The sequence below is a fragment of the Molothrus ater genome, chromosome 22 (assembly GCF_012460135.2).
Source record: "Molothrus ater isolate BHLD 08-10-18 breed brown headed cowbird chromosome 22, BPBGC_Mater_1.1, whole genome shotgun sequence".
NCBI classification, from domain to species: domain Eukaryota; kingdom Metazoa; phylum Chordata; class Aves; order Passeriformes; family Icteridae; genus Molothrus; species Molothrus ater.
The window spans coordinates 6,319,533-6,344,174 of NC_050499.2; the positions used below are offsets into that span (position 1 = coordinate 6,319,533).

General features: G+C 62.1%; 2 protein-coding genes across 5 annotated transcripts; both read right to left on the minus strand.

The window, feature by feature from the left end:
• Positions 1-390: 390 nt before the first annotated feature.
• Positions 391-13,238, minus strand: ABCG4 (ATP binding cassette subfamily G member 4). Of its 4 annotated transcripts, none has more exons than XM_036397437.2 (15): positions 12,839-13,238; positions 11,161-11,437; positions 8,535-8,652; positions 8,329-8,461; positions 8,036-8,086; positions 7,763-7,908; positions 7,393-7,516; positions 7,136-7,250; positions 6,847-6,983; positions 6,667-6,765; positions 6,364-6,532; positions 5,768-5,868; positions 5,154-5,312; positions 4,926-5,044; positions 391-4,844 (listed from the first exon to the last, which is right to left on the minus strand). In XM_036397437.2, the coding sequence occupies exons 2-15, from the start codon at positions 11,387-11,389 to the stop codon at positions 4,619-4,621; spliced, it is 1,926 nt and encodes a 641-aa protein (XP_036253330.1). In that variant the 5' UTR covers positions 11,390-11,437; positions 12,839-13,238; the 3' UTR covers positions 391-4,618. The 4 variants fall into 4 exon arrangements, with proteins under 4 accessions (XP_036253330.1, XP_036253328.1, XP_036253329.1 ...); XM_036397435.2 differs by having other exon boundaries at positions 11,161-11,398; positions 12,839-13,237; XM_036397436.2 differs by lacking the exon at positions 12,839-13,238 and adding an exon at positions 12,637-12,740 and having other exon boundaries at positions 11,161-11,398.
• A 4,262-nt stretch (positions 13,239-17,500) lies between these two features.
• Positions 17,501-23,061, minus strand: HINFP (histone H4 transcription factor). The gene is made up of 9 exons (XM_036397623.2): positions 22,796-23,061; positions 21,892-22,118; positions 21,487-21,598; positions 20,862-21,014; positions 20,233-20,310; positions 20,018-20,138; positions 19,789-19,927; positions 19,545-19,669; positions 17,501-18,993 (listed from the first exon to the last, which is right to left on the minus strand). Exons 1-9 carry the CDS (start codon positions 22,962-22,964, stop codon positions 18,486-18,488), a joined length of 1,632 nt encoding a protein of 543 aa, XP_036253516.1. The 5' UTR covers positions 22,965-23,061; the 3' UTR covers positions 17,501-18,485.
• Between the last annotated feature and the right edge of the window lie 1,581 nt (positions 23,062-24,642).

The window sequence follows — 24,642 nt, forward strand, 5'->3', positions numbered from 1 at the left end:
TCTTACCAGATGTGCTGCCTCCGGGCACATCTGGCGGCTCTGCGTCCCCAGCTGCTGCCCGGCCGTGCAACCGGAGCCTGCAGGACGCAGGAGAGGATCCTCCCGAGCGGGGGAAGGAGCTGGGGGAGGCTGTGCCTGTTGAACGCACACAAACACGCGCACCTGTACCTGCCCTCTCGCTGCCGGCAGAGCCGCTCTGGCCACCCAGCAAGTGGCAGCTGTGTCACTGGGGCCACACACACTCTTCTCAGTGCCTGGGTGCTGTCCCAGGAAATGCCAGCTCACTCAGGGGTGGCTGGGACTGAGGGGGTCACACCTGTGTATTTTCACCCCAAATTCAACATCCCAGCTGTGCCCTCAAGGCTCTCAGGAAAGGAGACACCCAGGCAGTACACTATAAATATAAGTTTTATTGATGTGTGAAGTCCAACAAGTACAGCTGGCATCTCAGAAACACCGACACAAACCAGGACATCTCCTCCTGCCCAGCAGCTCCCGGCACCCTCTGGGCACTGGTGGGCAGCAAGCTGGCACCTGGCACCCCGGCCCTGCGGGGCACTTACCTGCATGTGCAGCCCAGCCTGGAGCGCCCCGGGCCTCACCTCCACCCTGCCTGGTTCCTGCCAGGCTGCAGCTGTGGGCAGCAGTGCCCTGCTCCTGCTTCACAGCCTCCTCCCAGCAAGGCAGAGAGACCTGGGCAAATGCCCCCCGGAGCAGCTGGCACAACAGAGCTGTGCCAGCAGACTCCCTCGGCCTTTGAGCTGCTACCTGCGCCTTATTTTGGCAAGCTGTCCCAGGGAGGGAGCAGCTCACACCTGTGGTCGTGTGGAAGTGTGAGTTTCTACGCCTGCACTTCTCTGCGTGGTGCCCCCCTGGATCACACATGCCCACAGTGTCCAGCCCGGTGTCCTGACACAGCAAAGGCTGGAAAACCACAGGGTCCAGCATGGCAGGGACACACAGAGAGAGCCCACGGCAGGGGGACAGGACAAATGGTGTCCACACACACACAGTGAGAAGGAAACACTGTTTTATTGCCTGATTTGGGAGAGGGATGAAACCCTGGGAGAAGCCCCATCCCCTCCCTGTTCTAGCCCAATCTCCCCTCCAGCAAACCCCAGCCAGGTGATGAAGCATTTGCTCTTCTTGTGCGTGTGACAAAGGTGGCCTGGACATGCATGGAGGTGAGTGGCCATGCCCCTGCCTGCCTGCCTGCCATCAGAGCGCCCGTGAGAGGCAGAGCCTGACACAGCCGTGGGCCAAAGGGGCTGAAGCAGTTTTTGGTGTGTTGAGGCTCAGCTGGTGTTCCCAGGGAGCCAGAGCCACAGCTTGACCCCCACCCTCATCCACTCAAAGTGCATCACAAGGGAGGGCAGGGGCAGGAGAGGAGGTGTGGGGTAAGAAGCCTGCTCTCCTCCATCACACTCCTCGGGATTATCCGGACGCGTTCTCTCGTGGCGTTCCTGCAGCCAGGAGCACCCACGGCTCTGCTCCCCTGCTCTGATAAAGTGCATCCTTGCTGCTTCCCTCGGGGCCCCCTGGAGCAGGATGGCTGCACCCCATCCCTCTGCCATGCCAGGGCAGAGAAAACCCCAGGGGCAGGGCAGGGACCAGCCAGGCAATAAAGCCCGGGGTGCTCAGCCCAGCCCCGCCAGCCTGGGGGCTCAGTGCAAATGTGATTCACCTCCTCACCTTTCCCTGCACCTTCCACCACCTCTGGGGCTGTCCTTGAAGACAGGGAAAGGACAGTGGCACCTTGGCTCAGCTCCTCAGGCAGCACTGAGGGTGCCTTTGCCCTGTGCCACTTCCCTCACTCATCAACCCCTTCATACCCACACATTCACTCGTGTCCTGCTGCCCCAGGGCCTGCCCCATCACCCCCAGTCCCCAGAGCCCTTGCCCAGCTGGGGACAGCCATCCTGCAGCTCCAGGCTTTGTCCAGGCCCTCTGCCCCGCAGTGTCCACGTACCTGGTGGGCTGGGACACTGCAGCTGACGGGCACAGGAGGCACAGGCTGTGCTGAGCCCTCCTGGATGTCCCAGGGTGCTGCCCCATCCCAGGCAGGCTGGGCCCAGCAGTGGGAGCCACCTGCCCTGGTAGTGCTGCTCTGATCTGGAGAAGCCTGTGCCATGGAGTTTCTCTGCAAGCAGCAGAGCCTGCTCAGCAAAGCCTTCCCTGGGCATGGGGGACACGGCCAGTGGCAGTCACTGGTGCCTGCTGGTGGCCCCTTTGCTCCACACACTACTCCATCTTGTCCTGGCCCGCCTGGGAGCGGTGGTGGCCCTGGCTGTGATGGCACAGGGCTGTCCAGGTGTGCTGGATGCTGGGGACAGCGCTGGGGACAGCAGCACCCCCAGGGTGCAGAAGACAGGACCCACCACGAGAGCCCCAAATGCCAGGGGGGAAGCAGGAGCTGTGCAGAGCTGCCCCACTGACACCTCCTGCATCTCAGGATCCATCCAGGGAAAAGCCTCAGCCCAGCAGAGTGGGGACTAGTCCCAGCCCAAGAGCAGGACAGAAGCAGGGCATCATCCCACCAGCTCCAGGGACAAGGAGATGGACAAGGGTGACAGCCCCACGTCCCCCAGCTCCCTGCCCACCCGTGCACCTCATGACAGAGCAGGCACAGGGGCTGCCCCCCACTCCTCCGTGCCCCTGTGGCTGTGGCTGGCAGCCCTGCAGCTGGCACAGCTCCACTGCACTGCAGGAAGAGCCAGGAGCAGAGGGGAATTTTGTGAGGGACGGTGAAAAGTCAGACAGCAGCCCCTGGGGAAAACCCCAAGCTCAGCGTGGAAAGGGCAGCAGGGTGGGTCCTGCTTCCAGACCCTCAGTGCAGGAGAGCCCCATGGCCAAAGATTCCTCGATGCCCTCCAGGCAGGGGAAGCTCAGCTTTGCTGAGTGCCAGCATCAGTGTCAGGCCAGCCAGACTCTGCTGCGCAGCCCCAGCCCAAGCCAGCAAAACCAAAGATCAGTCTCCAGGATTCTGCTGGAATCTGGCGTTTGCCCTGCAATCCCTGGCTGCTCAGAGGGCCAGGAGCAGGATCCCCAGGCTGACCTGAGCCAGGGCCAGCCTGCCAGGGCGGGGCAGGGCTGCCTCCCCCACGTCCGTGCTTGCCAAAATCCTGCAGGTTCCCACGTCTGTGGGTGCCACGTGCAGCCCGGTGCCAGCAGTGCCAGCACACCCACGGAGCTGTGCTGGGCAGGTGAGCAGGGTGCTGTGTTCCCAGCACAGCAGCAGCTGCACGTGCCCCAGCAGCTCTGGGCTCAGCTCAGTTCCTCTGGAGAGCCAGCCAGGTGCTGAATTGCCTTCCCTCTGCAAGGTGTGCGAGTTTGGAGTAGCCACCAGAGACACCAAAAGGGACCTTCTGGTACCATCGCTAAGTGCAAAGGCCTTCCCAGTGTCTGGGTCACCTGCTGCAAACAAACCAGTCTGGGATCTCACCTGGTTTCCAGTTCAGGCACTGCTGGGACCCCCTTGCACAGTGCACAGTGTCCCCCTGGGGGGTTGGCACTGTGACAGGCTGGGTGTCCTTGGTGTCCCCTCCCTGCACAGTCGGTGCTGAGCGAGGCTCGTCCGCCCCATCCTGCTGAGACAGCCCCGGTGGAGCTGGGGGACAGAGGCTGCAGGGACAGGGCTCAGGGCCAGCTCTCCTCCTGCAGCAGAGCCTCCAGTGGTGACACAGCTGAGCCCAGCCCTGTTTTCCATCCTCCTGGCATGGGCAGGGTGTGGGAACCCAAATCCTCCTTGCTCCATGCAAGGGACCAGTCACTTCTCTCCATGTTGGTTAAATTGGTTCAGATCCTCCTGTCTCAGATCCCAGAGACAACAGGGACTGAATGTGAGACTCCCTAAGGTCTGAGAACACTGTCCTGCTCCCACAGACCCTGGCTTGAAGATCCCATCTCTGAGGATGATGTCCCAGCAGGCGTCTGAGACAGAGCCCCAAGTCCTTCTCTGCCTGTTTGCTCCCTTTGCTGAAGACTGGGATGCAGTGGGGCTTTTGGGGAAAAAAAAAATAAAGAAAAAGGAAAAAAAAAGAAGGAGGGTTTGCACAGAAAGAAAAGGGGGATGCAGCAATCTCTGTGGCTACAGCGACAGGAAACTCTAAAGCCTTGTGCAACTCCACCTATGGCATCTTTGGGCTCCTCTCAGCGCTGACTCCCACGCTGCTGGCCAGGACGAGGAACGCGGCCACGGCTGCACTTCCAGCTCTGCAGCTCCCTCCTCCCAGCCCAGCCCAGCCCCAGTGCCGCTCCCCCTGCGCAGGGCAGGCTCCTCCCAGCCGTGCTGGGCACAAACACCGGGGCTGGGCTGTCCCTGCTGTCCCCAGGGCAGAGCCAGGCAGGGACAACAAGAGGGGACCCAAGCTCTGTCAGTCCTGGGGGGGAGAGTGGCGCATGCCAGGGCTGTACAAAACGTTTTGCAATGAAGAGTGTGTGTGGAAAGGTTAAAACAGTTCCGAGATGTCTCAAAACCCTTCTCGACTGAGCCAGGCCCGGCTGGCACCTCCCAGTGCCTCCACCATGGTCTGGGACCTGCAGGAGCACCGTGTCCATCTGCAGAACATCTCTCACAGCAGGCCAGGCCCGGGAACGGCACTGGGGCCCCACGGCCCCCTTATCTCTCAGATTTGACCTTGTACCTGAGCACCAGGTAAGCCAGGAGCCGCAGGATGACAAAGAAGATGCCCAGGATGAGGAAGTCCAGGTAGAGCTTGGCCTCCTCCACGTCCAGCTCCTGCAGGATCTTGATGGGCTTTTGGAAAGGGCAGAAGTCCTCGAGGCACTCCAGGTCCTCGCGCTCCATGGCGTAGATGGTGAGGATGACCCCCTCGAAGCCATACCTAGGGCAGAGCACACCTGAGGGTCACCAGGGCCACAGGGGAGCCCAGGACAGGGAGCTCTGGCCAGAGCTGGGGTCCCACCTTACGTAGGAGACGTAGGAGCTCCACTGCAGGTAGGTGGGGATGGTCTTGAAGCTGACGAAGAAGCCCGAGAAGAGCAGCACGGGGATGGCAGTGACGGGTCCCACAAAGGTGGCCACCTGGGGAGCAGAGGCCACTGGGGGTCACCTCCCTGCCCACCCACGGCAGCACTTCACGCCAGACTGCCACCCTTGCAACTCTCCACGGAAGAGGTAAACCCTGCCAGACCTGCAGGGAAGTGGAAGCAGCCCCGATGAGGAGCCCCAGGGACTGGGCCACCAGGGCGGTGGCGGTGGCCAGGGCGGAGAAGAGCAGGAAGCGCGTGGCCTCGGGGGGCTGGCCCGTCATCCAGTACACGATGCTGCAGTAGGCGATGGGGCAGATCACCTGCAGGGACAGACACACAGCCCTGCTGGGCCCCAGGGCCATCCCCACCCCAGTGACCCCAGAGACACCACCCAGGGCCATCCCCACCCCACTGACCCCACAGACACCACCCAGGGCCATCCCCACCCCACAGACACCACCCAGGGCCATCCCCACCCCGCTGACCCCACAGACACCACCCAGGGCCATCCCCACCCCACTGACCCCACAGACACCACTGACCCCACAGACACCACCCAGGGCCATCCCCACCCCACAGACACCACCCACAGCCATCCCCACCCCACAGACACCACCCAGGGCCATCCCCACCCCACTGACCCCACAGACACCACCCAGGGCCATCCCCACCCCGCTGACCCCTCCACAGCCAGCCTGGGGCACTGGGCAGGGAGTGGCTGTGCCAGGGGTGGCACAGCAGCATCAGGGTGGTGACCAAAGGCACCAAAGCTCACCTGGAAGGGCACGTCTGCCATGGTCTTTGCCAGGTAATAGGCTTTGAGGCTGTACCAGTAGTTCAGGTGTTCCCTCAGGAACACGGTCATCTCCTGGGGGACTGCAGGGGAGCAGGGGGTGAGCAGCCAGAAATTCCCTGCCCTGGGGTGCTCCAGCCCCTCTCACACCCACCCTGCAGGTGGGAGATGCACCAGGTAACCCCCCCCAGCTACATCATGAGAGGGTGCCCAAACTTTCCTTGGGGGAAAAAATAAATGAGTGGCTGATGCAGGGAATTTCCACGTGGAAAAGTCAGCTTGGGTGGGGCTTTTTTACAGATTTACACGCATTTTCAAAGATTAAAAAAATAAAATATTGACATTCTAGCATTCTACTTTGAGCCAACAGGAGTCAAATAACCAGATTATAGCCAAACAAAGGGAAAACTGCAATACAGGCAAACAGAAGCCTTTTCCCTGTTTAATTTTTTCTCTCCTCTCTTACTTTCCCCCTTTTGCCTTTGGCTCCCCACACCCTGCCCAGCACACCCACAGTGCCACACAGCTGGAGCACCCCTGGGAGCACCGAGGGGATTTCAGGGCAGGGAGCTCCTTACAGGTGAGGATGGTGGGCATGAGGGCAGCGAACATGAGGAAGAGCATGGAGAAGAAGAGGAAGCCGGTGTTGTTGAAGACCTTGCCCGCGTCGTTGCCGATGTGCAGGTAGAGCAGCCCGATGAGCACCCCGATGCAGATGTGGGACATGAACCGCAGGTGGGTCAGCACCTGTGGGCACAGGGGGCTCAGCAGGGCAGGGCTGCACCCCAAAAACATCCCAAGGGAGCAGAGGACAGCCCGTGGAGCTCCTTGTCGCTGCCAGACCCCAAAGAGCCCAACCCCGAGCCCTGCCCTGGCCTCACCGTGTCCCGTAGGATGCAGATGAAGGTTCTCTTGAAGAGGATGCAGAACTGAGTTGAGGTGCTGGTGGCAAATGTGTGGCTCTCGATGTGATCCACGTCCTGCAGGAGCACAGGGACGTGGGTCAGGTTCTCACCACGGGGCCCCTGCTGGCACAGGAGGCTCCTCTGAGCCCCACTCACCGTCCCACACGTTGGGCACGATGAGTCTGCCTTGTCAGGGCTGCTCTTCTTCTCAGCCATGGTGCACATCCCATTCTGGACGGCCCGGAACAGGACGGGGTTGAGGTCCCCGTACTCCCCTGAGGCCACCTCGATGACTGTGGAGGAGGACAGGACCCCTGAGAGGTGCTGAGCCACCAGCACGTAGCAGGAAGGGCACAGGCAGCTCCCTTGGGCATCCTGGGCAGCCCCCAGGGCTTGGGCACTGGGTTTGGAGCTCGCCACCCTCTGCTGGGCTGGGGGCACTCACTGAAGTCAGCGGGGTTGTGGTACGTGGGGCAGTGGAGGCCAAGGCCCTTCAGGTAGGGGATGAGGTTGGTCACGACGCCCTTGAAGATGCACTGGCCCTGGCTCAGGATGTAGAGCTGCAAGAGAAAACCAGGATGTGGCAGGTGCAGGGCAGCCAGGGCATTGTCACCCACTCCTGCCACGAGCCCCGGGACAAAAGCCTGCAGCCCACCCCTCTCCTGGCTCTTGGGGCCAGAGGGACCCTGTGCCAGGCCAGACCTTGTCGAACATCTCGAAGAGCTTGGCGCTGGGCTGGTGGATGGTGCAGATGATGGTGCGCCCGCCCTGAGCCAGGGAGCGCATCAGGGACACCACCTGGAAGCAGGAGGCACTGTCCAGCCCGCTGTGGCCGTGCAGGAGGGAGTGGAGGAGAGAGAGACAGCAGAGAGACAAGGGAGAGTTGAGAGAGGGACAAGAACATCCTGAAGATGCCCCAGTTGTGGGCACCCTCCCCTCAGATCCATGCAGAGCAGCACCAGCCCCAGGGGCACGGTCCCGTCCCGCGCTCAGGTGGGCACCAGAGGCACTGGCCATGCCAGCAGGGGCAGCCCAGCTGGGCAGGCAGTGCTGGGAGCCCCTGTGGGCTCACCTGGTGGGCTCATCGAAGAACATGACGGGCGGGTTGTTGACCAGCTCCAGGGCGATGGCCAGGCGCTTGCGCTGCCCCCCCGACAGGGAGCTGGTGCGGGTGTAGGAGCACTCCAGCAGCCCCAGGGCCGTCAGGATCTCGTTCACCTGTCACACAGCCAAGGGTTTGCATGGACTTCCATCCCCCTCCCTTCACCCTTGCCATCCCCTGCTCCCCTTGTCCCCATCTTGGGGAGAGCTGAGGGGGTCTGGGCCCACCCTCCCCAGCCCTTACCAGCTCCTTCTTCACCTCCTGCTTCTCACTCAGCTTCAGGTTAGCAGAGACCTGCAGGGAGAGGATGGCCATGGAGACAGGACTGTCAGGTGTAGGGAACAGAGCTGGCTGCACCGTGGTTGCAGCCCTGTCTGCTCAGCATGGAGGGAGCACGGACAGCAGGATTTTGTTCCTGCATCCCAGAGCCCTTGGAAATGCCCAGTGCTGGTGTGGGCTCAGTGCCCACAAGGAGCCAGCCTGCAGGACGTCCCCAGAGGATGTCCCTCGCCCCACGGGATGTCCCCAGAGCTCACCATCATGGCCTCGAGCACGGTGAGGTGTGGTAGCAGCATGTCATCCTGCATGATGTAGCAGGACATCTTGCGGAAGGTGCGCAGGTCCCGCGGCCGCCCGTTCACCAGGATCTGCCCCTTCATGCCAGTCTCCCTGCAGGAGGGAGAGGTGGGGGGATGCAGAACAGCTCTGCACCCCCAGCCCCTCTGGACCCCCCCAGACCCACCTGTAGCCAGCCAGGATGTTCATTAGTGTGGATTTCCCAGCTCCCGAGGGGCCCATGATCCCAATGAGCTCCCGCTGGCAGAACTTCCCTGACAGGCATTTGAGGAGAGTCTTGTACCCTGTAGGGGGAGAGCAGCAGGGTCATGCCATGCCACCCCAGCTCCTGGGGCGCCTCAGGAGCCCCGTGTGCCATGGAGGAGCTGTGTGTGCCCCATCAGCACCCCCGGGGCTATGGCCACAGCAGCTGCTCCCTCCAGCACCATCCCTGCCCCTGGTCCTTGGCTGATCCCACTGATTGCCGGCGCTGAAGAAGCTCCTGACCTGGATGACAGCAAAGAGCAGGGAAATCCCCGGGTCAGGTCAGAGCTGCTGAGGGAGATTACCAGGCTGCTCCTGGGTTTGTCTTCAGTTGCTGATCCCCAAGGCCAGGGGCAGGGCCAGCGCGGAGCGGGGCAGCAGGGGGCAGGCAGAATTCCCGATCCGGCTGATGCCTTCATTGGCATTCACGCTGTGGCACCCGGCAGCAGCCGCTGCTAATCAGACCTGGAATTATCTCTGCTTTAAACGCGGCTGATTAGCATTTTCTGGCAGAAGGAACACGATGTGTCGGGAGTAAGGAACAAGCACAGCCTCGGGCTCTCAGGATCTGCCCCTGAAATGGAGCCCTGGCTGGACAGGAATTGGTTTTGGGGGCTTGCCCATGGACCGAGCCTGAGCATCCCTCTAATGGAACTGCGTCCCCTCTGTGCCCCACGGGCACAGCCGCTGTGGGGCAAGGGCAGCAAACCCAAGCTGGGGCAAGCCCAGGGGCAGAGCAGTGACAGTCCCGCCTCTCTGGGGAGCCCTGTGGCTCGTCCATCCCCAGGGAAGGGCATCCAGCGCCCCATTCCCCCTCCGCGCCCCTCGGGGTCAGGACCCCCGCAGCAGGAGGGGGTCCCGCGGGCAGGGGGCGGGCAGGGGAGGCCGGGGGGGCTGCTCAGGGTGGTCAGGGGCGAGCAGGGCCAGCAGCCCCCCCCCCCCCCCGGCAGCGCGCACGGCTCCGCACCGCGCATGCTGCTCACGTCGGCGCCACTGCAGCTTGCGCAGCGGTTACTCACGTTCATTGACTGCCAGTAACCTCCTGCTCAGCACAGCGGGCCAGCCGGGCTGGGGGATGTCGCCAAAGCCACCGAGACCCCCCGATAGCCCTGCCAGCCCTGCCTGAACGGAGGGAGAAAAGCCCCCCTCCCACCGCCACCCCAGAGACCCCCGCACCCCTGGGCTTGCTCCCACCTGGCCCAGCTGCCCGAGCCTCCCCCGCTGCCTCCCTGCAGGCACTGGGCCGCTGGCAAGCAGCCGGTTCCTCCTGGGTGCTAGGGCACAACCCGCCCTGGCGAGCCCGCGGCTGTGCCGTGGATCCTTCTGGGATGCTTCCTCAGCACCCCGGGTAAACAGGGAGGCACCATCCCGGCCGATGTCAGGGCTGCTCCCAGGGTGTTTCAGCGCCTCGGATTCCCGAGCTGCACAGCCTGGGGACAGGGCAGAGCCCCACCGGGCACTCCTGGCTGGCAGAGCCTCTCGCCGAGCCCTGTGACCCCGGTCCCTGCTCGTCCCCGCCTGCCTTCAGCTTCTGCAGATCAGCGCACCCTCCATCTTATCGGGCTGCCTGATTGGCATCCCATTAAGTGAGAGCGCTAATTAAAGCAGACTGCCACCCACCAGCCGCCATCTGCCTCCCCTCTCCCCTCTCTGAGCTACTGGCCAGAGTCACACAGGGAAGGGGCCCCGGCCTGGGCTCACAGGGAGAGGAAATCCCCCACAAACCACACACTTCTCCTGGCCAGGCTGGGAGCTGGGGTGTCCTGCTGCATCCCACACAGACATCATACCCCAAACAGCAGTGCTGGGGTAACCCCATCCCATCCATTTTACCCCAAACAGCAGTGCTGGGGTAATCCCATCTATCATACCCCAAACAGCGGTGCTGGGGTAACCCCATCCCATCCATCTTACCCCAAACAGCAGTGCTGGGGTAATCTCATCTATCATACCCTAAACAGCAGTGCTGGGGTAACCCCATCTATCATACCCTAAACAGCAGTGCTGGGGTAACCCCATCCCATCCATTTTACCCCAAACAGCAGTGCTGGGGTAATCCCATCTATCATACCCCAAACAGCGGTGCTGGGGTAACCCCATCCCATCCATCTTACCCCAAACAGCAGTGCTGGGGTAATCTCATCTATCATACCCCAAACAGCAGTGCTGGGGTAATCTCATCTATCATACCCCAAACAGCAGTGCTGGGGTAACCCCATCCCATCCCATCCATTATACCCCAAACAGCAGTGCTGGGGTAACCCATCCCACCCCATCCCACCCCATCCCACCCCTCCCAGCTGGCCCAGGGTGTCTGCCCAGGCCAGAGGTTTCCCTGGAATGCAGTTTGCCTTCCCCTGGCATTGCCCAGCACAGGGGGACACGAGCCTTTGCCTCCTCCTCCACGGGCACCCAGAACAAACAGCCAGGCACAAAGAGCCCCTGGCACTCAGAGCAGGGTGAGGTCATGGTGTGCAGAACGGGAACGGGCTGGGAGAGCCCTGCGGGTCCCCTCCCCTCCCTGCCCTTCCCCACCCGCCAGCTCCTACCTCTCTTCCTCCACCAGGATCCCTCCCGCACGGAGTAGGACAGGTCGATGAACTCGATGTTGACGGCCGAGCGCTTGGGGAGGTGGGAAAACCTCTGGGCCTCTGTGATGTGGTTCTCCACCTTCTTCAAGTGGGTGGTGAGCAGCGGGGCGTCGGGAGGGCCGGCGTGGCACACCGTGTCCTCCAGGGCGATGGAGACGCAGGCGGGATCCATGCCCTTCTCCGCCATCCTGCCGCTCTGTGGGGAGCGCACGGGGCTCGGCTCCTCTGCCAGGCACTGCAGGGACCAGCCCACAGCGAGTCCTGTCCCTGCTGCCCCTGCTGGCTCCGGGCCTCGCTGTCCCCTCCGCCCAGCTGGGGCCGGCACCCACATCTGGCTGCGAGGATGGAGCCAGCCGAGCCTGCGCCCAGGGGCTCGGGGCGAGGAGCAGCAGGGTTTGCTTCAGCTCCACAGTCAATAATTCATGCACCTCCTGCAGCTCGGTCCGGCTCTGCTGCCGGAGCTGCTCAGCTCCCCCAGCCCCTGGGGGCCCTGCCCCGGTGCCGTTTGTCCTAGCGGGTGCAGGAAGGGAGGAGGGGGGGCTGATGTCCTGCCCTGTGCCTGAGTGTCCCCAAGGACTCACCAGGAGCCAGCCCTGCCCTGGCCTTGAGGAACACGGGCATGAAACCCTAAACAAGCAGATGATTCCAGCTGGTTTCCTGGACAAAGCACACCGTGCTCCTGGGGCAGAGCAGTCCTGGGTGCATCAGACCCTCACACAGTGCCTGGGGTCCCCCTGGGCTTGCTGGGAGAGCCTTAACAGATCAGGGAGGGGGCCCTGCTGGTGCCATTCCTTCTCTGCCTTCCTCGCTCATCATTTCACCTTCCGGGCTCTTCCAGCACAGCCTCGGAGGCCAGGCCAGCACAGAGCCGGGGCCATGACGCTGATACACCTGCCCCAGCCCTGCCGTGCCCGCAGTGCTCCAGAGCCGGCTGCAGCACGGCCGAGCCCCGCTCGGCTCGGGGGCTCTGCGGTGCTGGGGGATGCTGAGCGAGCAGGGTGGGGAGCGCGGCTCTCCGAGGCTGCCGGGGGGCCGGGGATCCCCCAGGAGCAGGAAAAGGAGCTCGGGCTGTGCCGGAGCGAGCTGTGCCCTGCACCCAGCTCTCCTCCCAGCCTGGGGTCCCACCGCCTCGCTAACCTACATTCGGCTGCGGGATGCGGGCAGCGGCTCGCTGCGGCTGCAGCGCACACAGACAGCCCCTGCGAGGGGCGCCGGCAGCTGCGGGAGATCCCCCAGCCCAGCCCAGCCCAGCCCAGCCCTGCCCTGCCGCAGGCAGACCCCGCTCAGGGCTGGAATGAAGCCAGCCCAGCCCCGGGGAAGGAGGGGTGGGGGTTCCCATCCCGAGGGTCCCCTCCCGGCATCCGCGGGGTGCAGGAACGGGGGGTTCTGGGGTGCTGCTGGGGGGCAGCGGGCTCGGAGCGCCCTCGGGCTCACCTTGACTCCTCCGGCTGGGCGTTCACGGAGCGCTAAATCCCGCAAGCGGCTCTCCGCGGCTTAGCCCAGCCCCGAGGCGCGGGGTGGGGACGGGAAGGCTTTGCCCGAGGATGCTCTTCCTTCATCCCCGCTCCCCGCCGGCCCCCTCCATCCCCAGCCCCGCCCGGCCCCGGGGACGCTCCCGGCTCTCCCGCAGGCTCACCTGGCAGGGTGCGGGGCGGCGGCTCCGCTCCCGCAGCGCCCCCGCCTCGCCTCCTCCGCAGACAAAGGGGCGATGCCCGGGGGGCCCGGCCGGGCGGGGGGCGGCTCGGTTCGGCTCGGTTCGGCTCGGTTCGCTCGGTTCCGCTCGGTTCGGCCGCGGTGCTCAGCGGCGGGAGCCGGGCTGGGCGCTGCCCCCGCGGGTGCCCGGCCCGGGTCTCCTCCCCATCCCTCCGCGGGGCTGGGCGGGCAGGGCGGGCGGGGGGCGCTCCGGCCCCGCAGTGGGCAGCGGTAGCCCCGCAGTGGGCAGCAGCCCCCCGGGCCGGGCTGCTCGGGGCGCCGCTGTGCCCCAGCGCCGTGGCCGGTGCTGCCGGGCGGGGAGCGGGATGGGCGGCAGGATGGATGGATGGATGGATGGATGGGCTCTGCCCGGGCGGGCAGCGCTGCCAGGCAGCGAAAAATCCTCTTAAAGGGACCGGCCCTATTTCCTCTCGCCGCCTGCCAGCAGGCCCTGAGCATCCCTGAGCACGCGCCCGGGTTTGCCAGCCCTGCCTCTGCACCCCCCTGCACCCCAGGGCCCGCATCTGGGGCACCGCCCCCGCACTGCCCCCTCAGCCCAAACCCCCCTGAGGGAGCCCCACACACCCTAAAGCTGCTCCTGCCCCGCTCAGCCCTGCCCAGACCCCTGTGCAGAGCCCCCAGCACGCGCACAGTGTGCAGCCATGGCTTGGGACAGGCAGTGGGGGGACAGCTGGTCACAAAGGGGGTGGCACGGGGGTGTCCCTCCGGGGTTTTACCCCCAGCACACCCTCCCTGGTGCAGCCGGTCCTGCAGGATCCCCCTGCACCTCCCCAGCACCACGCCTGGCTCCCTCCTCGCTGTTACTCACACCTCTCACCCACCACAGCACTTAAACACCAGAGACATATGGAAATGAGTGGCACCAGCAGGAGTATTAATTAAAAAACCATCTGTTGAGCCAAGGAGAGCTTTCCCCACCCCCTGCCAGCTTAGGGCTGGGACAGAGCTCAGGGCAGGATCCAGGCAGAGGAGACCAGGGGAGGGCACAAGGAGTTGTCCATGGAGCCAAGCTCCTCATGGAGATCTGAAGTCATCTTGTTCTGGAGCAAAAGGCACGTGGGGCTCACCCGGTTCTCTCTGTACCCAGCTGCCTCCCAGCCCTGGGGCACTCCCTGTGTGCAGGTGCCAGCCCAGGCCTGCTCTGGGCAGTGCCACAGCCTTTCCTCCCTGCAGGGAATGGCCTGGGAATGAAACCCCTAACCCCCTTTCTGCTCAGCTGGGCCCAAGCTGGTGGCCATGAAGCACCCAGCAGCTGCTGGGGAGTCATTTCAAGGTGGGAGGAAGCAGGGATGGAGCCCAGCGCCATGGGGACCTCACATCCCTCTAATCCCCAGCTGGGACCTTCCTAAAGTGGCCTTGTCCACAGCTGTGTCCCCACTCAGGACAGTGGCAGAGGGAGCCTGTCCTGGTTCTGTCATCTGTGTTCAGGGCTGCAGGGACAGAGCAGGCAGCAGAACCTCTTTGCATGACAGGAAAACCTGTGGGATTCCCTGCAAATAGATTTTTAATGCCCCTCCACAGCACCCTCAGCAGGGCCATCACTTGTGCTCCAGGCCACCCTCTCCTTCCCTGAGGGAATAAAACTCCTTCCATGGCTGCTTCCTAAGGGGCCAGAGATGTCCTCAAGGGCCACAAAGCTGCTCCTGGCTGGAGCCACATCTCCCCCTTTGTGGCCCCAAGCTGCTGGGAGGAGAAGGCCCTGCAGGAAGGGGCTCTCAGGGCAGGACCACAGAGCCCCTGGCAGGAGCAGCACCAGCAGCCAGTGCATGGAGCAGCCTGTAGGGAAGATTTTCCACCTGGGGCATGAGACCTTTCCCCCCCCTGCACTCCCAGGGAGGCTGCAGGGCAGTTTGGCTCCTCAGCAGTGGGTGCTGCAGCCCTGGCCAGGCTGCTCTGTCCCTGCCATGGGGACAGGAGGCAGATGCCACACTCCTTCCTGCTGGCCCCAGGGAGCTCAGGGGGCAGCTCCACCTCCCAGCTCAGGGCCTGGAATCCCCTGACACGGAGAAATCCCAACCTGCAGCACTGAAGGACAGGTATTTTGCACCAGGGTACGGGTACAGGTGCTGCCTTTCCTCTGAGAGGGGCTCTGAGCCTCCTCTGGGAAGCAGCCAGGGAAATGGAGGATGACACCCCCAGATCCCAGCACCCACTGCTCCCAGAGCACCCCCTGGCCCTGGAAAGTCTGGAGTCTGCAAGAGTGAGCCCAGAACATGTCAGATGGCAGCCTTGGGACAGACAGAGCTTACGGAGGGAGCACAATGGAGACTCTGGTGAAGGGAAGCAGGAGCCTGGGTGGGAACGTCCCTCAGCACAGCGGCCACAGCCCCGGCTGGCCCAGCTCTACCTGGAGGAACCTGAGGAGAGCAAAGGCAGCGGATTTTGAGCTGTTTGCAGCTCCCTTCTCCCACTGCCAGCCTTGCCCTGGCACCAGGGCCCCGCAGCTGGGCAGTGCCACCGCAGGGCTCACCGCAGGGCACGTGGCAGTCGCACTCGCAGATGTCACAGCGCTGGAGCCAGCGGGGCCAGCCCGACAGCTTGGTGACACAGCCCGAGATCTTGATGCAGCCGCGGCTGGGGGAGGCTCCCAGGTGTTCCTGACTGCTGCAGGACGAGGAGCACCGGCCCGTGAGGTCCCGCTCGCTGATCTCGATGCGGCCCCGCAGGCAGATCCCTGCGGGGGCAGAGCCCATCACGGGGGGCTCACCCGGAGCCCACGGGCGTCGGGAGGGCTCGGGGCCGTGCCTGCAGCCGCTGGCACCCCCGGGTTACTCACGGAGGCAGGAGGGCTTGGGGCTCCATTGGCCGTCGGACTGGCAGGCGCTGGCGGGGTCCCCCAGCAGCACGAAGCCGGGCCGGCAGCTGTAGCGCACCACGGAGCCCACCCACCAATCGTTGCCGTGAACCACCGAGTTAAAATCCGCCTCGGGCCGCCCACAGTTCACTGAGGACAGGGATGCAGCCGGGGCTGGCAGCCTGGGCAGGGGGACGGGGGGCCCAGGGGTGCCCTGGGCTGGGGGGACAGGGGCTGTGCCCTGGGCTGGGGGGACAGGGGCTGGCAGGCTGCTGGCCCTGGGGACAGCCCCAGGGGTCACCAGGCAGGGCTGAGCGTGCCCCAGGCTGTGTCCCCGCCTGGCCCAGGCTGCGGGAGGCGCTCACACCGAGTGTGGCACAAAGCCCCGCAGCATCCCCAGGGATCCCCCGGCTTTACCTCTGCAGAAGGATTTGTAGCCCAGCCAGCAGCAGCTGCCGTTCCCACACTGGCTCCTCTTCAGCTCCTTGTGCCTCCCCTTGCAGCCCCCCAGGCAGATGGGAGCCGTGCCAGACCAGTACGTGTCCAGGTCTCCTGGGGCCAGCGGGGGCAAGGACACCATTGCCAGCCCTTGCCCAGCCCTCAGAGCCCCACAAACGCCATCCCAGCCCTCCCCAAGCCCTGCTGTGAGTGCAGCCACTCAGACCTCAGCTCCCCTGAGCCAAGCCGCGCTCTTGCTCCTTACTGGGCAGGACTGGTGCCAGCTCTGGGGCACCCCATAAAGCCCCTCATGCCCCAAGCCCCCTGTTACCTTCTGGGTCCTGGCAGGAGGTGAGCGTGGCCAGCACGGCGAGGAAGAGGAGGCCCAGTGCCATCATCTGCCTCCTCCCCTTGCCCCTCCAAGCCCAGAGCCCTCTGTGCTCACCCAGGAGAAAGTGATCTTGGTTTGCACTCACCCCCTCAGGCCCGGGGATGCTGCAGGACAGGGGGAAGGGAGGAGACATTGCCTTTAATGCCAATCCTCTCCCCAGCAGATAATCCCTGGCAGATGAGCCTGCCCGAGGCAGTGTTTAAAGGGACACTCCAGCACCAGCCCCAAAGCCAGCAGCAGCAGCACAGCCCTGCCCAGGAGCTGCAAGCAGGGCCAGGCCGAAGAGCTGCGAATGCAAACCTGGCACGGGGCCCTTCTGTCCTTCCCTCGAGGGCAGCTCAGCCCAGCCCTGCCAAGGCAGAGGCCAGGCAGGGACAGGAAGGCCGGGCAAGGCAAGTGCCCAGGGCAGGGATGCTCTGCCTGGAGCAAAGAGCCTCCCCCAGCAGTGGGGGCTCTCAGGGACAGCTCCTGCCTCTCCCCAGAGGTGCTGGGATCAAGGGGTTTCCCCCAACACCCCGGAATTCCAGCAGCTTTTGCTCAGCTGCTTGAGAGAGAGCAATGGGGGAAAGTCAATGCCAGCCAAGAGCAGCACTGTGTCCCCCTGGGCACATCACCTCCACACACAGGGCAGGGAGGGCACTCCAGGGACCCCAAATTCACACTGTCCTTGTCCAGCCACTCAACAAAGGACGAGCTGCTCACAAACCCAGGCTACTCCCTGTATTCAAACAAAGCCCTGGGGAGGCAGCAAAACTCAGCAGGAACAGAGTGCCAGAGCTAAACCCAGCCCTGCAGTGCCACCTCTGGGGAGCAGCACACTCCAGTGCCAGCTGCACAGTGCCAGGAGAGCCTGGCAGCTCCTCAGTGCCCACCTCCCACCCTGCAGCATCCCAGTGCCCTCCTCCCAGCACAGCACGGCTGGCACGGGTAGGGCTGAGCAGAGAAACACCAGACACTGCTGGGCCTGGCAGCCTGATGTTTATTTGTCTTGCCAAAGTACACTCTGCCCAACCAGGAGCCCAAACCCCAATGTGGGGAGGACACCCAGGGGATGCCAAAAGCAGCAAGAAGCTCCCAATGTCCCAGTGCTGCACTGGCCTGCAAGGGACAGCAGCTCCAGCACTGCCCTCCCAGAGCCCAGTGCTGCTTCTGGGATCAGGGGGGCAAACACCACCAGCAGCAGCAGCAGGTGAGACAGGAAAGGTGTGCAGGAAGTGCTGATGAAGGCATGATACCCCCTGGAGAAGGCATGGATGGGGCAGGACAGCCCTGCCAAGGGCCACACGTGTTCCCAGGGAAGAGGCTTCAGCACCAGAGTGTGCTCCACACACATCCTGCCTGGGGAACAGGCTCAGAAGGGCACATTGGTGACCACTCCACCCTGCCAGGCCTAGGCCAAACCTCCCAGAAGGGTGGGAGAACCCTGACAGGCCCAGTCCCCAAAAGGAGGAGGCAGAGAGCTCCGTCCCACTCAGATCACTTGATTCACACCTGGGGGATGCATCCCTCCCCTCTCCCCATGCTGGCCAGAACCAGCAGCACATCCTCAAGCACTCCTCCAGCAGCACATCCCAGGAGGCTGAAGCTCTCCTGCTGCAGAGGGGCAGCCCCTCACAGGATCTGGATGCCCTGCAGCCCCTCAGGGGATCTGGATGCCCTGCAGCCCCTCACAGGATCTGGATGCCCTGCAGCCCCTCACAGGATCTGGATGCCCTGCAGCCCCTCACAGGATCTGGATGCCCAGCAGCCCCTCACAGGATCTGGATGCCCAGCAGCCCCTCACAGGATCTGGATGCCCAGCAGCCCCTCACAGGATCTGGATGCCCTGCAGCCCCTCACAGGATCTGGATGCCCAGCAGCCCCTCACAGGATCTGGATGCCCTGCAGCTCCTCACAGGATCTGGATGCCCTGCAGCCCCTCATAGGATCTGGATGCCCTGCAGCTCCTCACAGGATCTGGATGCCCAGCTCCTCAGCTGTTTTCTGCAGCCTGTCCATGACGTTCTCCTCCAGCTCCAGGCCTGCTGTGCCCTGCTGCTCCGAGGCTGTGCTGGCCAGCACGTAATAGACAGTCTCACTCTGGCCCTGCTCGTTGGTCCTGCTCACCACACGGATGATGGGGCTGCTGCTGCTGCTGGCTCCTTGCTCTGAGGAGGAGGAGGAGGCAGCTCCTGGGAAGGGGCTGGGCCGTGCTGGCTCAGGGCTGGGAGCAGAGCACAGGGCTGGGGGCACGGGCAGCTCTGATGTGCTGTTCTCTGCCGGGGCAGGGTTTGCTGGAGGCTCCAGAAGGATTCCCTGCAGGCTGCCCTGGCCCTCAGGCAGCACCATGCACTCGCTGGAGCCATCCAGAGCCTCCCCACGCTTCTCCCTGTCCTTGAGCAGCTGCTCTGTGAGCTCCACGCTCTCGTAGCGCACCAGCTGCAGCCTCATGTAGCCGTCCTCGTGCTCCCTGTACCTGGGCACAGACAGGAGGGGTCAGCCAGGCACAGCCCCCTTCCCAGGAGATGGGCAACAGCCAGGGAGAGGGCACAACAGCCAAGGTTCAATCCCCGTGCTGCACAGATGCTGTTTCAGCCTCTCCTCCCAAAGGCAAACCCGTGTGGCAGCTTCTGAGCTCTGTGCCAGGCTCAATGCCCTCCCCTGCCCATCTCCTTCCACCACTCTGCTTCACTGGGACCATTTTGAGTCCATCCTCTTCCCCTCCCAGCTTTCAGGCTCTGGAAACCCTCTGGAGTTTCCTACAGGGGGTGCAGCAGAGGCTTCTGTCCCAAGACTGATCTATCCAGAGGGGGACACCCTGCCAAGCTCAGAAATGTCCCAGCAGAGGGAGCAGTGATGGCACCACTGCCCTGGAGCTGCCAGCCAGATCCCACTGAACATTTACTGCCCAGTGCCTCCCAGCCACTGGGAAAAGGGTCCTGAACACTTCTACAGAGCCCAGGCACTGCCAGCACAACGCAGGATGCACTGGAGAGGGGGCACTGAGGAGCTGAAGGTGAGCAGTACCTGAAGCGAGGATGTCCTGAGGGCCATTTGAACTGGTGCTTCTTCCTGAGGTGCACAGTGAGGTTGTTCCCCCGTGTGAAGCACTTGTCACACACGTGGCACTTGTACCTGGGCTCGGAGTCACCCTGAGGGACACAGAGAGCCACGTCAGCACCCCAGCAGGCTGCAGGGAAGGAGACAGAAAGCTCTCTGAGAAGACTGACACGGGGCATCACGAGCAATGCAAGCCCTGCTGCCTTCCCACCTCGTGGACCTTCCTGTAGTGCAGTTTGATGGAGCAGAGGGAGCGTGCAGAGAAGCTGCAGGCCTCGAACTCGCAGCGATACGCCGGCTCCTTGCTGTGCGTGTCCAGGTGCTTCCGCAGGTCAATGAGGTTCTTGCAGCTGGAAGCACAAGGTGAGGGAACAGAGCTGCAGCACACACGCACAGAGGCCTCTGGGAGGCCTGGGGAGGGGGCCAGCCCTGGCCCTCACCTGTAGTCACAGTAGTCACACTTGAAGGGGCGCTCCTCGCTGTGGCGGAAGCGGATGTGGTTGCGCAGCGAGGAGGGCAGCGGGCAGGTCATGTCACACAGGGGGCACTTGTAGTGGTTCACTGGGCCAAAAACGGGGAGAAATGTCAGCCCAGAGCAGGGCAGGGCAGAGCACACAGCCCAGGGGCTGAGCTGGGAGCAGGGCCCCTCACTCACCGTGGTTCCTCATGTGGTCGCGGAGCAGCCTCTCGGTGGCGAACCTCTTGGAGCAGTGGGAGCACTGAAACCTCTGCTCTGCACCAGGGGGCAGGGAGGGCACAGGGGACATCAGGGCAGGGAGAACAGCACAGGGAGCAGTGAGGAGAGGTGCTCCAGGGGGCTGGAAGCCCTGGTGTGCAGCCCTGGGTCCCCACAGGAGGAACAGCCTCCATCCTGCCTCTGCCAGGAGACACTTCCCAGGGGACACAGACTAAAGGTGGGCCAGGGGAGGTTCAGGTGGGACTTCAGGAGGAATTTCTTCATGGAAAGGACGGTCAGATGCTGGAAGGGACTACCAAGCCACGCCCACTCACTGCCAGGTCCCGCCCCCTCCCCTTTGAGGCCCCGCCCACCCACTGCCGCTGCCCAGGGAGGTGGGAGAGTCCCTACCCCTCATGGTTGGCTTACAAGGCGAGGATCAATCTCAGAGGTCTTTTCCATCTAAATGATTCTGGGATTCTACGGCTGCCATCAGTCAGCAGCCAAGCCAGGCTGTTCCGAGCACACCCTGCCCTTGGCTCACGGGGTTTAGGCACCTCCAGCAACCCCAAGAGCCCAGGCCAGCCCTCCCCAGCCCCAGGGCTTACGCTCCAGGGCGGTCTGGCGGCGGATGTGGTCGAAGAACTTGGTGTTGTTGGCAAACATCCCCCCGCAGGTGGGACAGGCCACCACCTTCTCCTGCGTGTGGCTGCGCAGGTGCTCCCGCAGCTTGCAGCGGCCCTTGAAGCTGCAGTTGCAGTCTGGGGAGGGACAGCACAGCTGAGAGCCCTCCCAAGGGACACAGCCTCACTGAGCAGCAGATTCCTCATCCTGTTTAGGTCAGCAAGGCTCCAAAATCCCCACAGAGAAGGGTGAGATCAGCACAGTGAGATCAGCAGTGTGGTACTGGTTCTACCACACTACAACCAGTGTGGCCCCCCCAGGCAGTTAGGGCAATTGCACAAACACAGGAGAAATTATTGAAAAAAAAAAAAAAAAAAAAAAAATAAACCATGTGTAGCCTTTTCTCCAAGGTACTGATTACACATAAATAGGAAGTTCTGAGCACTCAACTGGAAGTTCCCTGAGGGAACTTCTACAGGAATATTTCACAGTCAAAACCATGGAATTTGAAAACTTATTTTTGAAGGCCAAGGGGCTCTCTGAAACCTGTTCCCATGTTTGCCACCCAGCCCAAAGCTCTGAGGAGAGGCCCTGCAGGCTCCCACAAACCTTTCCAGCCACAGAGCAGCACGTGGTTCTCCTTCCCTGCTGCCTTGTACTCGGAGCAGAAGCTGTGATCCTCCACGTGCCGGTAGAACCACTCGGGGTTGTCAAACGACCTCTGAGGGGACAAGGACACACAGGGCACGGTGAGAGAGACCAGAACAAGCCCAGATGCTCCCACAGAGCTCCAGACAGAGCCTGTAGCTGTGCAGCAGAGCAGCAGAGCAGCAGAGATGGTATTTTTGCCCTGACAAGGGGAGAGAATGATGCATCTGACTCCACCTTATCAGAAGGGTAACATATCAGCCTCTGAGCACATGGAGTCAGATTCACTCCTGTCCCAGCCCATCCTGGGTTCCCTCACAACCCCACAGTGACACAGCAGCCCCTCCCCTTCCCCTCGGCTCTCACCTCGCAGTACTCCCAGAGGCACAGGAAGCTCTCCTGGATCTCGGGGATGATGTTGTGGCTCTGGAAATCCAGCTGGCAGTGGCTGAGCTCTGCCTGGCCCTGCAGGGCCCTCAGCCCCCACTGCTTCAGCTTGGTGTGGTAGCAGTGGAAGTAGACGTGGCGCACCAGCTCGGCCGAGCTCGCCGGGGAGCAGAAACCACAGTCCTGCCACAGGCACGTGTACTCCTCTGCAACGGACAGACAGACTGCTGGGACAGACAGACAGCTGCTCTGGAACACACACAACTCCTCTGCAACACAGACAGACAGCTGCTCTGCAATTCAAACCACTCCTCTGCAACACAAAAAAAAATCCTCTGCAACTCAGACTGCTCCTCTGGAACTCAGGCCTCCCCTCTGCCCCACACAAGCTCAGCTCGAAGGTCTCTCCAAGTCCCTTTACTCTCCCAGTGCAGCTGCACAAACACCACAGGTGTTCTCCTGACACCCAGCACTGCTCTGCTCAGGGAGAGAACAAAGGCCAGAAGCTCTCTCTGGCCAGAAAATCCCAGGGTTATTTAGGCTGGAGAATCCCTCCAAGACCAGCGAGTCCCAGCTGTGCCCGATGCCCACCTTGAGCCCAGCCCAGGGCACCCAGTGCCACCTCCAGCCCTTCCTGGGACACCTCCAGGGGTGGGCACTCCAAACCTCCCTGGGCAGCCCCTGCCAAGGCCTGACGCCCCTTTCCATGCAGAAATTCCCCCTCATGTCCACGCTGAACATCCCAAGGCACAACTCGAGGACATTTTCCATGTCCTGTTGTTCCCTGCGAGCACAGCCCGACCTCCCTGGCCGTCCCCTCCTGTCAAGGGCTCGTGCAGAGCCACAAGGGCACCCCTGAGCCTCCCCTTCCCCAGTGCCTCACCCAGAGGGTCCATCTCGGCGCTCTGCCCGCCAGAGCCGGGCAGGTGCTGCTGCAGGTGCTGCGCCACATGCGCGCAAAACTCTTCCATGTCCGAGGCCACGAAGGAGCACTGCTGCCACTCGCACTGCAGCACCACGGCCGCCTTACCGCCCGCACGGCCGGGCGGCATGGCCGGGCTGCTGTGGGGCCGCCCGGGGCTGCCGACACCGCCCGGAACCGGCGCCGAGCCCGGCGGGACCAGCGGGCTGCGGGGAGAGCGGCGCCGCCACCCCCGGCCCGCCGCCCGCCTCGGCCCCGCGGGGGGCCCCGGAACGCGACGCACCGCGCGCGCCCGCCCGCCAATCACAGAGGCCGCCGCCCGCCCGCCTGCCAATCAGCGCGCAGGAACCCCCTGACTGCGCGCGGCGGCAGAGAGGCCCCGCCGGGAAGCAGTGCTGTGGCACAAAGGTTCCCAGGCTGTTTAGGGCCGTGGGTAATGGCAGCGTGGAAAACGCCAATCACTTGTTTTTAAAAGTTTAAAAGTTTAATAGCGATAAAATGGTTATAAAAATAGAAATATAATTAGAGTAATAAAAATTTTGGACAATTTGGATTAGGACACTAGGAGACAATAGAAACAAAGGGTTAGGGATAGTCTGGGTACCTTTTCTGGGCAAAATAAGCCTGAAAAAGGACCCACGTTAACAGAGGATTAACCCTTAAAAGCAACAGCCTGTTGCATATTCATACACCTCATCCATGATGCAGAAATTCCATCCAAACACAGGATTCTGGCTGGGCAGTGTCAGCTGCTTCCTCTGAATCCTGACGGCGCCTTCAAGCCTGAGCGAGGCAGGAAGAAGTTCATTTCTCCTGATAAGGGAGCAATAAATTCTCTTTCTCTGAAAGATTCAGGTGTCCTATGGCTGCTATCTCAGTGCGAGTCCTTTCTTTAAAAAATACCTTACATAGCATAGTTTCTATTTTAAATTATGTTATAGCCTAAAACTGTATTTAACACACTACTTAAGAGAATTAATACAGCATCACTTTCTAACACAACACATATAATATTCACTTGAATATTTGCGAAAAGCCAATCATAAAATACCCATTTTATATTGTTTACATTTCGTTTCTGAGGCTTCTCAGCTTCTCAGGACAAAAGATCCTAGCAAAAGGATTTTTCATAAAATATGTCTGTGACACCCAGAGTGTGTTGTGACAACAAACAACAGCCTCTGCAAATCCCACCACAGCCCCAGCTCTGCCCTGATGTGAGTGGCAAACACGTACCCAACTCCACCAAAGTACCTAAAAAATGTGGGTGTGATGATTTTTGAATAGAAAACACCAGGTAAGAGGTTTCCATCTCAAAGAAGCCTGGCTGAGCTTTTGTTCTCTCTCTGTTTTCAATGGAATTGCTTTGCAGCCAGCACAGAAAACACCTGCACTGAGCAGCCACAGGATGGGGATTTAACCTTGTGAAAAACGCCAATCACTTGTTTTTAAAATTTTAAAAGTTTAACAGTAATAAAATGGTTATAAAATTTCCTTTCGCATTCCTTTCCTTTCCCCTTCCTTTTTCTCGTTTCCTCTTTCCTTTCCCCTTTCCTTTCCTTTCCATGGAATATCAGCTCATGCAGGAAGGAGGCTCCTGGGGAAGGACCCACACTGACCATGCAAAGTGGAGCCAAACACAGATCCAGGGATTTGCATTTAAGCAAATCCCAAACGAGGTATGGTGCTGGAGACATCCCTAAATTCTAAAAACCCATTTCCGCCAGGCTCAGCTGGAACCTTCCCAGGGAATTATGAGCACAGGCTTCACTCTGCTCTGGGAAGCTGATGAGGGACAGATCTGCCCC

What these genes read in the sequence shown, in the direction of transcription:
- ABCG4 (XM_036397437.2), bottom strand. Translation starts at nt 11,389, where the DNA reads ATGGCGGAGAAGGGCATGGATCCCGCCTGCGTCTCCATCGCCCTGGAG. An exon ending in TTCTTCGATGAGCCCACCAG is followed by an intron (nt 7,517 to 7,762) that starts GTGAGCCCACAG and finishes GCACGGCCACAG; the next exon opens with CGGGCTGGACAGTGCCTCCT. An exon ending in TCCTACGTCTCCTACGTAAG is followed by an intron (nt 4,845 to 4,925) that starts GTGGGACCCCAG and finishes GCTCTGCCCTAG; the next exon opens with GTATGGCTTCGAGGGGGTCA.
- HINFP (XM_036397623.2), bottom strand. Translation starts at nt 22,964, where the DNA reads ATGCCGCCCGGCCGTGCGGGCGGTAAGGCGGCCGTGGTGCTGCAGTGC. An exon ending in GCTGCTCTGTGGCTGGAAAG is followed by an intron (nt 21,015 to 21,486) that starts GTTTGTGGGAGC and finishes GTCCCTCCCCAG; the next exon opens with ACTGCAACTGCAGCTTCAAG. An exon ending in ACTACAGGAAGGTCCACGAG is followed by an intron (nt 19,670 to 19,788) that starts GTGGGAAGGCAG and finishes TGTGTCCCTCAG; the next exon opens with GGTGACTCCGAGCCCAGGTA.